Below are 9,843 nucleotides of genomic sequence, written 5' to 3'. Positions count from 1 at the left end.
CGCAACCTCCACCTCCTGGGTTCAGGCAATTCTCCTGCCTCAGCCTCCTGAGTAGCCGGGATTACAGGCACGCGACACCATGCCCAGCTAATTTTTTGTATTTTTAGTAGAGATGGGGTGTCACCATGTTGATCAGGATGGTCTCGATCTCTTGACCTCGTGATCCACCCGCCTCGGCCTCCCAAAGTGCTGGGATTACAGGCTTGAGCCACCGTGCCTGGCCCATACTTGATCTTATTTATTTATTTTTTTAGACAGAGTCTCAATCTGTTGCCCAGGCTGAAGTGCAGTGGCACCAGCTCAGCTCACTGCAACCTCTGCCTCCAGAATTCAAGCAATTCTCCTGCCTCAGGCTCCCGAGTAGCTGGGATTACAGGTGCCCACAACTGCCTGGATAATTTTTGTATTTTTAGTAGAGACAGGATTTCACTATGTTGGCCAGGCTAGTCTTGAACTCCTGATCTCAGGTGATCCCTCTGCCTTGGCCTACCAAATTGCTGGAATTACATGCATGAGCCACCATGCCCGGCCAGATCTCGTATCATTCTCACCACCATAATATGAGATGGGCATGATTCTCCCCATTCACTGGATGAAGAAACAGAAGCTTGAGAGGTTGCCTGACACTTCTCTGGAGGCCACCCAACTGGTAAGTAGTGGAGCCAGGTCTGGCTAGCTCCTTATCCTGGGTGCTGACAGTATAGATTCTGCCCCCCGCCCCCATGTTTGATGGGTGGGGGCGTGAACAAAGGAGAGGATACATAAACAAGCACTGAACAGCAACACCTCAGAGAAACTCAGGCTGTCAAACCCTTACTCGAAATCAGTATAATACAGTATGGTCCTCTGGTACTGATGCCCTGCGTTCATTCATTCATTCACTGGTTCATTCAAACTGTTTCTGAGCCCAGGCTCCATGCAGGACATGGGAGAGCTGGGAGAGCAGGGAATACCCTGGCCCCATGTCCTGCAGTGCGGTCCTCCTGGAGACTGGCTGGAGAAGGGGGCCAGGCCTGAGATGGACCAGGACTGCAAATCATCCAGGTCCAGGCCACAGGTGGCCAGGGAAGTACACAGAAGCACTGCTAGCCCAGAACAGAGAGCCAGGGCATGCAGCAAGGGCTTCCAGGAGGAGGCACCCTGTGAGCTGCACCTGGGAAGAGCAGGATTAGGACATGTACAGCAGGGGGCATGAGAATGCTCAGGCTGGGGAAGGAAGGGGCGGTCCAGACAAGGGACAGGCAAACCTCTCTGCTTCACAACAGCCGACCACCAGGGGCTGGGGCTCAACACTGGCACACTGGTGGCCCCAGGAAAAGGTGCAAGGTGTCCCCATCACAGCCCAGTCCTGGAAATCAGGAGGCACTCACCTCATCATCTGACTGCAGGTACATGTGGGTGAACTCCAGCAGCTCCCGCAGCTCGGTGGTCTGGTTGTGGTAGAGCATGGCCTCCTGGAAGGAGGGAAGGATGGGTGGGGGGTGAGCCATACCCTGCTGCCAGATGGCAAGAAGCCAGGGCTCCTAGGATCTGGGCCCACTGGCCCTCTTCCAGCTCAAGGATCAGGTATCAGCTCACAAGCTAATCAGATCATCGTGACTGCCTGGAGCACTGGGTTAAGGATTCTGAGGGTCTGGCGGGAAAGAATCCCTCAATCGATTAGCAATGTCTGCCACTGACAAGGAAAGCAGGAGTGGCACCATGTGTCCCGTATTTGCCAGCCTTGCCCTCAACTCCAAGGGGTTTTCTCAGTTGTTTACCTAGTAGGTTCCTGGGGAAGAGGGACAAAGGCCAGCAGTGAGGCTGATGAAGATGGGGAGGGGAGCAGGCAGGAGTGGACATGTACCTTCGCACCTCCCACATCTGGACACTGCTGAGGGGGGCAGTATTACCCCCATTTTGCAGGTGAGACAATAGATTTGGAAAGGGATATAGTCTTCCCAGGACCACACAGCAGTGGGGCTGGGCTCGAACCTCAACTCATATTCTTTCTTTCCATTTTCCATCCTGCCTTCCAAGGAAGCCAGGGGTTGTTTTTTTTTTGTTTTGTTTTTGTTTTTGTTTAGCAAACTGCATGTCCAGCAAGTGCCCCAGAAAGCAGTGCCCACCTCCCGGGGCTGGAAGTCCTCCTCTTCCAGACCCCAGCGAGCCCGGTGGAAGCGGTAATACACCAGGTTCTGCTGCATGACGCTGTCCTTGGGGTCGAAGAGCATGTAGCTGGCGGCGCTGCGGGCAGCCTGGCGCACATCATTCACTGCAGCAGCACAGGGGTGAGGAGTTGCTCTGGCACTTCCCCTTCAGAGTCAACCCCAGCTCCCAGTTCGGTCCAGTGCCCCTGCCACCCAGCCACCTCCCAGAATAGCTACTGGGCTCCTTACCCCACCCAAGCATAATGCCAGCTAGCATGTAGTGGGCACTGACCCCGCGACAGGCCCTAACTCATTTAAGCCTCACTGTCATTGTCTTTTTATTTTTATTTATTTATATATTTAGTTTTGAGACAGAGTCTCACTCAGTTGCCCAGGCTGGAGTGTAGTGGTATGATCTCGGCTCACTGCAACCTCTGCCTCCCGGGTTCAAGCAATTCTCTGCCTCAGCCTCCCGAGTATCTGGGATTATAGGCACCTGCCAACACGCCCAGCTAATTTTTGTATTTTTAGTAGAGACAGGGTTTTACCATCTTGGCCAAGCAGGTCTTGAACTCTTGACCTTGTGATCCATCCGCCTCAGCCTCCCAAAGTCCTGGGATTACAGGTGTGAGCCACCAAACCTGGCCTGTCTTTTTATTTTTGTTTTTTGAGACAGGGTGTCACTCTATCACCCTGGCTGGAGTGCAGTAGTGCCATCATGGGTCATCTCAGCCTTGATCTCCCGCGCTTAGGTGAGCCTCTCACCTCAGCCTCCCAAGTAGCTAGGACTACAGGCACAGGTACCACCACACCCATCTAATGTTTTGTATGTTTTTGTTTGTTTGGAGACAGGGTCTTGTTCTGTCACCCAGGCTGGAGTGCAGTGGTGTGATCTCAGCACTATAGCCTCCGCCTCCTGGGCTCAAGCAATACTCCCACCTCGGCCTCCCCAGTAGCTGGGACTACAGGCATGTGCCACCACTCCTGGCTAATTTGTTGTATCTTTATAGAGACAGGGTCTTGCCATGTTGCCCAAGTTGGTCTCGAACTCCTGGGCTCAAGCCATCTGCCTGCCTGGGCCTCTCAAAGTGCTGGGATGACAGGCGTGGACTACCACGCCCAGCCTGCCTTTTACTGTCATCCGCATTTTACAGCCAAGAAATCTGAGTCACAGAGAGGTTAGCTAAATTGCACAAGCTCACACAGCTGGAGAATGATTGCTCTAGGGAATTAGAAGCCCTCAACCTCTGGTATCTGTTCCCAGGAAGGGTCTCCCGGCCTCTTGGATCTCAGCCCCTCTGCTCAGATTCCCAGCTCTGTCTGAATCTTGGCATCTCTGAGTTATAGGAACACTGCAGGCTGTCCATCTCAGCCCTGTTGGATGCCAGAATCTCTCCAGTGAGGAGAGCCACAAGTCCTGGTGCCACTTTTTATTAGTCATGAGACTAATAGCCCCTTGCCGTCTATAAGCCTCAGTTTCCCCATCTGAAAAATTGGTCCAGCAATGCCAGCTGCATGGTTTTGATGAAAGGACCACATAAGTGCCTTGTAAACTCTCAAGTGTTGGTGGGGCACGGTGGTTCACACCTATAATCCCAGCACTTTGGGAGGCTGAGGTGGTGGATCACCTGAGGTCAGGAGTTCAAGACCAGCCTGGACAACATGGTGAAACCCCATCTCTACTAAAAATACAAAAATTAGCTGAGCATGGTGGCGGGTGCCTGTAATCCCGGCTACTCGGGAGGCTGAGGCAGGATTATCACTTGAACCCTGGAGGCGGAGGTTGCAGTGAGCAAGATCGTGCCACTGCACTCCAGCCTAGACAACAGAGTGAAACTCCATTTCAAAAATAAAAATAAACTGTCAGGCCGGGCGCGGTGGCTCAAGCCTGTAATCCCAGCACTTTGGGAGGCCGAGGCGGGTGGATCACAAGGTCAAGAGATCGAGACCATCCTGGTCAACAAGGTGAAACCCCGTCTCTACTAAAAATACAAAAATTAGCTGGGCATGATGGTGCATGCCTGTAGTCCCAGCTACTTGGGAGGCTGAGGCCGGAGAATTGCTTGAACCCAGGAGGCGGAGGTTGCAGTGAGCCGAGATCGCGCCATTGCACTCCAGCCTGGGCAACAACAGCAAAACTCCGTCTCAAAAAAAATAAAATAAAATAAAATAAAATAAAAAATAAACTGTCAAGTGCTCTGCAATTGTTGGTTGCCTAGTCATTTGCCCAAGAGACCCTCTACTTCTCCCTGAGGCTGCTGTCTGTTTCCACTCACAAGCCTCTCACCTGCCCCAGACTCTCAGGGTACCTTCCCCACGTCCCCACCACCCCTAGCCTTTTCTCCTATCATCCAGGATCCTCAATACTGAAGGAAAGCTCCCCACAATTCTGGGAGGCACCCATGCAGTCCTCTCCCTTATCACCTCTTCCCCTTCCCAAGCCCACCCAGGGGGCTCACACTTGTAGTAGGCAAACTGCAGGTAGTGGTACATGGTGGCCACGAACTTGTCCACGAAGTAGCCGCCCACATTGGGGGTCAAATTGGCCTCACAGTCCACCTTGCACTGCAGGGACTCTGCAAAGAGATCTGGGGGCAGGAAGGAGCAGTGAGATGCTGGCTTTGCCATGAACAGCTTCCTCCCCCCCGGTGGAGAAGACTCCAAATCCAAGCTCTGCCTACTGAGCCAGGCTGCTGGTCCAGAAAAGGTGCTGCTGTTGCAATCACAGGGGAGAGTGTGTGTACAGTGCTTGCCACTATACGACAAATGATGGTGAAGAAGATGACTGCGGGCTGAGCTGCCTCATCACCCCCACCACTCAACCACCACCCCAAGCCAGAGGGAGCCAGAGCATTCTGGGAGAACGGAGGTGAGGTCCAGAAGTGGGGCAGAAGTCCAAACAGAGAAGCTAAAGGACAGTCCTTTTTTTTTTTTTGTGAGATGAAGTCTTGCTCTGTCACCCAGGCTGGCGTACAGTGGTGTGATCTCTGCTCACTGAAACCTCCACGTCCCAGGTTCAAGCAGTTCTCCTGCCTCAGCTGCCTAGCTGGGATTACAGGCGTGCGCTACCATGCCCAGCTAATTTCTGTATTTTTTAGTAGAAACGGGGTTTCACCATGTTGGTCAGGCTGGTCTCGAATTCCTGACCTCGTGATCTGCCTGCTTCGGCCTCCCAAAGTGCTGGAATTACAGGATTGAGCCACTGCACCTGACCAAGGACAGTCCTTTCTGCTTCTGCTTGAGGGACCCCGGGGTTAGAGATCTCAAGACTAAGTATTATTTCTGGTTACCAGCTGCTTTCTGCCCACACCTGCTACTTCTCATCACGGCAGCTTTGCACCTGCACTGCCCTCTGTCTGGAAGGCCTGTGAACCCAAGCTTCCCAGACACTTTAGGGATATCACTGCCTCTCCACACTGATCCAGCCCCTTGGACACTCCCAGCTGGGGCCCCTGTACCCAGCGTCTTTCTTAGCAGACCTTGGGACAAAGCCTTCCTCCTGGCTGGCTCCTCCACATTTGCAGTGCTCCATGTGCAGGGAGGGCACATCTGCCTTACCGGGCCTGTGGGTGATTGGACCTCCACCATAGTCTGGGGGGGATACCTGCTATGGCCGGGTAGAAGTCCTTGAAGTCCACCTGCTCATGGGCCCCTTCACAGCCGGCCAGACACCGGGCAAAGACCGCCAGGTACTCTGCCAGGGCCCGCTCCATGTCCTCCGTGCTGCTGCGGAAATCCCCGCTGTTGTAGAGCTTCACAGCCCGGAGGAACACAGCCTGGAGGGGGCGTGGCAGAGGGAGTCAGGGCACCCCCAACATCCCCCCTCCTCTACAAGCCCTATCTGCAAGATCCTCCTCCTGCCCTCCACCCCACCTCGTAGGGCTGGGCCTCTAGGTCCGTGAGGGACTCGTCGGCGACGTCGAGCATCCCCCGGTAGTAGCTGAGATACTTGGCGGTCAGCTCGTGCTTCGGGTTCCTCTGGAGGAAGGTGTAGGCCGCCGCCACCGCCTTCTCCAGCCGGTTAGCCTGGTCGGGGGGTAGGGGGTGAAGGAGCGGGTCAGGAGGGCCGAAGTTCACGGCCCGGAGCGCACAGCGGGCTTCGTGTCCCGGGTGAAGGCAACGCTCCTCCGACCGATCGGTGGGGAGACCGGAGGCCCAGCCCGAGACGGGCCCCCGGGCGGGGGCGGACGCCCACCTTGAACAGCGCGTAGTGCAGGTACTGGTAGGGCAGGCGGCTCTGGAAGTCGCGCAGCAGCTGCCGCGGCGGGTAGGGCACCTGGAAGGCGGGCAGCGTCCGCTTGCAGCGCCGCAGGCAGGCGGCGCGCTCCAGGACGCGGCCGAAGAGCCGCAGCTCGCGGGCCCACTCGTCCGCGCGGCCGCCGTCGGGGCCGGGCGTGGGCGCGGGCGCGGGCCCGCTGCAGTTGGCGTGGCAGAAGGCCTCGCTGTCGCGCAGCAGCCGGTGCAGCCGCAGCGCCGCCTCCAGGTAGCGCGCGCTCTCGCGCCAGCTCTCGCCCTCGTACTGCTCCAGCGCGTGCCCGTAGGCGGCGGCCAGCGGCATCAGGTCCTCGGGCGGGAAGCCCCGGAAGCTGTACTTCTCGTACTGCGCCCCGACGCTGCCCAGCAGCAGCCACAGCAGCCCCCACGCCGCCCGAGCCATGCCCGCCGCGCCGCCGGCTCTCCCGAGCTGAGCTGGCCGCCCGGCGGACGGAAGGGGCCGGGGCCGGGGCCCGCGGCGCGCCCGCTGGGTCTTAGTGCCGGGCACGAGGGCGGCGCGGCGGGGCGGGGCCTGGGTCACGACGTCTCCCCTCTTTTTGCCCAGGGTCCGATAGTGTCCTGAGTCCTCTCCGTCGGCCCGGGCTCCTGCCTTGGGAGTGCCCCTAGGCAGAGCGTGAGTGGGGGAGCGCTTCCCGCCGGAGATGGGGAGCCCGGGAAGCCCCTCCCCGCGCAAACACAGTGCCCTCTCCTGGGATCGGGACCCTGAGCGAGGGCCTGGGCCACCTCCTCTGCGGTGCCCACGCGAGGGGGAAGCCCCGGAGCCGGGCATGCCGTCGCTGCGCCCTCCCGCACCCTCCGAGTGTCTCCCCGCCCACGTCGGAGGCACACACCTGCCGTCACCTGCACACCTTCCGCCGCCACCGCCACACCTTCCGCCGCCACCGCCACCCACTCCTTCTCCGTGTCCGTCACGTCCCAAGTCACAAAGTCCTTTTTGCAGTCCAGCCTTTGCGGGGCCAAGCTGCTCTTCCCTGGAGAGGCCGTCCCTTGGAGCACAGTTGGGCTTGACGGACGAGCACGGAGGTGCCACTCACACTCCGCGGCTTCACCACCCACCTGGAGGGGACTAGAATTGGTGGTGCCCGCGAAAGAAGCAAGGGTCGCCTCCGCCCGGCTTTAGGACCCGGGGGCTCCGGAAAAAGACATTGAACTTTTTTTTTTTCCCTTTGGTGTCCACTCAGACTTCTCATCTTTCCCGAGCCTCCCTCCCTGGCCAGGCCCCAGGTCTCGAAGCCAGGGTTGGAGATGGGGGGAGGGGGGACTCGCAGTTCTTTGTGGTGCCTCCCTCCGACTCTAACTTACTCAGCCTGGCCCCCTCCTCCTCTTGCACCCCGCCCCGCCCCTCGCCTGTCCAGCTCAGTCTTCCCAGCCCCCATTCCACGTGGACCAGCCAGGGCGGGGGTAGGGAAGGAGGACAGGAAGCGGGGGGAGCCAGTTCTGGGAGGCGGGGAGAAGGAGGTTGGCGGCGGCTCCCTCGCTCGCCCTCACTGCTGGCGGTCCCAGCTCCAGGCACCATGTTCCCCGCGGGCCCCCCCAGCTACAGCCTCCTCCGGCTCCCCGTGCTGCAGTTACTGCTGCTGGTGGTGCAGGCCGTGGGGAGGGGGTTGGGCCGCGCCAGCCCGGCCGGGGGCCCCCTGGAAGATGTGGTCATTGAGAGGTACCACATCCCCAGGGCCTGTCCCCGAGAAGTGCAGATGGGGGATTTTGTGCGCTACCACTACAACGGCACTTTCGAAGATGGCAAGAAATTTGACTCAAGGTAACCCGGGTTGGGCGCCCCGGGATTCACCACTCCATCCCCTGAACCCGGGGTCCTGTTTCCTAGTTGCCTCTTTGAAGCTCTGCATCGGAGTTTCGCTCTTGTTACCCAGGCTGGAGTGCAATGGCGCGATCTCGGCTCACCACAACCTCCGCCTCCTGGGTTCAGGCAATTCTCCTGCCTCAGCCTCCTGAGTAGCTGGGACTACAGGCACGTGCCACCATGCCCAGCTAATTTTTTGTAGTTTTAGTAGAGACGGGGTTTCACCATGTTGACCAGGATGGTCTCGATCTCTTGAGCTCGTGATCCACCCGCCTCGGCCTCCCAAAGTGCTGGGATTACAGGCTTGAGCCACCGCGCCCGGCCAAGGACCCCTTTTCTTTCACACAAGCTCTCCACATCCCGGAAAGGACGCGATAATCAAGGTGAACCGCCCTATGTAGTTAACAGGGCTGTATTTAATGGCATGATGGAGAGGGGTGTTCTGGTCTACAGTGTTGGGGGAAAGGTGGACCTTGCTGCCTAAGAATCGTGGGGTGGTCTATCAGCCTGGACCCCCTACTTTTCCACCCACCCTGACTCCCTTTTTGGCTCCACTCCATTTTCAGTGTCTTTGTGGTTAGAGAAGAGAGAATAGAACTTTTTTGGAGAGGGTGGGAGTTCTCAGCGGTCGGTGGGCAGGGACAAAGGCGGGTGGGCATTCTAAGAAGGCAGCCGGCTGGACCTGGGGGTAGGGCATGGCTCCCTGCGGGGACCCTGTCTGTCTACGTGTCGCACAGTTGGACATGCCACCCTGGGCTCCTCGGAGGAGTTTCACACTTTCCTCTCTGGTTCTCCTGGAACCCTCACCTCTCTCCATTTTAGGTAAATCGGCCAGAGGCGCAGGCCGCCCATTTTGCCAGCCTTGGGGTTTGTGAGGTGGCCTCCTGGTCTGATCCAGGACTCTGGTCTGCTCCAGCAAGTCCACTTTTGTTAGTGGGGACAGGACAGGGCAGTGTGCCAGCCTCAGGGGTAATCCTGGGGTCCCAGTTACATACGGACCCCACAGCACACTGAAAGAACTCAGCCTTAGACCCTCCGCTGAAACACACAACTCAGCCCACAGGAAGTTAGTGGCCCTGACTTTGGAGGCAGGCAATATTTTGGGGTAAGCATACAAACTCTAAGAGTCCCAAGACCCTGGTTCAAATCCAGGCTACGACCATGGACAGAGAATTTTGTCTCTTTAAGCATCACTTTCCTTATCTGGAAAAAAGAAGACAAAAACAGGACCTACTTGCTAAGGCTGATGTTAGGACTCGAAAGAGATGGATGAATGAATGTGGGCTTCTCACCGGGCCTGGCAGTCCTCCAGCCAGTTCAGCACACATTAACATTGACCTTGAGGAGAACCAAATGACCTGATGCTGTTTAACGCATAGAAACTTCATGCAGAGCTTAAGGCTTTGTAATAGCACTGGGAAGGAAACAGTCCAGACTTAAAACCTGCCCACTTGGTGGGCAAATCCACGTATAGGTAGTAGCGAGGAGCACATCCCTGAGCCCTTGAGTGCTGGGAGTGAGGCAGAGTTGGGATTTGGGGGTTGTCTTCCCTGGTAGGGACTCTGGGGGCCCAGCTCATGAGTATTGAGCTTGGAAAACTTTCTTAACCATGGCCCCTTCAATCAAAAAAAAAAAAAA

General features: G+C 57.3%; 2 protein-coding genes across 2 annotated transcripts in view; one reads left to right on the top strand and one right to left on the bottom strand.

Moving 5' to 3' along the window:
* Nucleotides 1-7,549, bottom strand: part of P3H4 (prolyl 3-hydroxylase family member 4 (inactive)) — a 9,473-nt gene extending 1,924 nt beyond the window's left edge. Inside the window, exons 1-7 of the mRNA XM_037731631.1 lie at nt 7,461-7,549; nt 6,325-6,993; nt 6,003-6,155; nt 5,734-5,905; nt 4,589-4,717; nt 2,109-2,254; nt 1,371-1,454 (exon numbers count right to left, since the gene is read on the bottom strand). Coding sequence (XP_037587559.1) covers nt 1,371-1,454; nt 2,109-2,254; nt 4,589-4,717; nt 5,734-5,905; nt 6,003-6,155; nt 6,325-6,786 — 1,146 coding nt within the window. The 5' untranslated portion in view covers nt 6,787-6,993; nt 7,461-7,549. The remainder of the gene's footprint in view (nt 1-1,370; nt 1,455-2,108; nt 2,255-4,588; nt 4,718-5,733; nt 5,906-6,002; nt 6,156-6,324; nt 6,994-7,460) is intronic.
* A 289-nt stretch (nt 7,550-7,838) lies between these two features.
* FKBP10 (FKBP prolyl isomerase 10) overlaps nt 7,839-9,843 on the top strand; it is a 15,316-nt gene continuing 13,311 nt past the window's right edge. Inside the window, exons 1-2 of the mRNA XM_037731682.1 lie at nt 7,839-8,164; nt 9,028-9,076. Of these exons, the coding sequence (XP_037587610.1) occupies nt 7,919-8,164; nt 9,028-9,076 (295 nt within the window). The 5' untranslated portion in view covers nt 7,839-7,918. The remainder of the gene's footprint in view (nt 8,165-9,027; nt 9,077-9,843) is intronic.

The sequence above is a fragment of the Cebus imitator genome, unplaced genomic scaffold (assembly GCF_001604975.1).
Source record: "Cebus imitator isolate Cc_AM_T3 unplaced genomic scaffold, Cebus_imitator-1.0 Scaffold415, whole genome shotgun sequence".
NCBI classification, from domain to species: domain Eukaryota; kingdom Metazoa; phylum Chordata; class Mammalia; order Primates; family Cebidae; genus Cebus; species Cebus imitator.
Note: the sequence above shows the minus strand (reverse complement) of the source record. Positions and strands in the feature narration are given on the sequence as shown.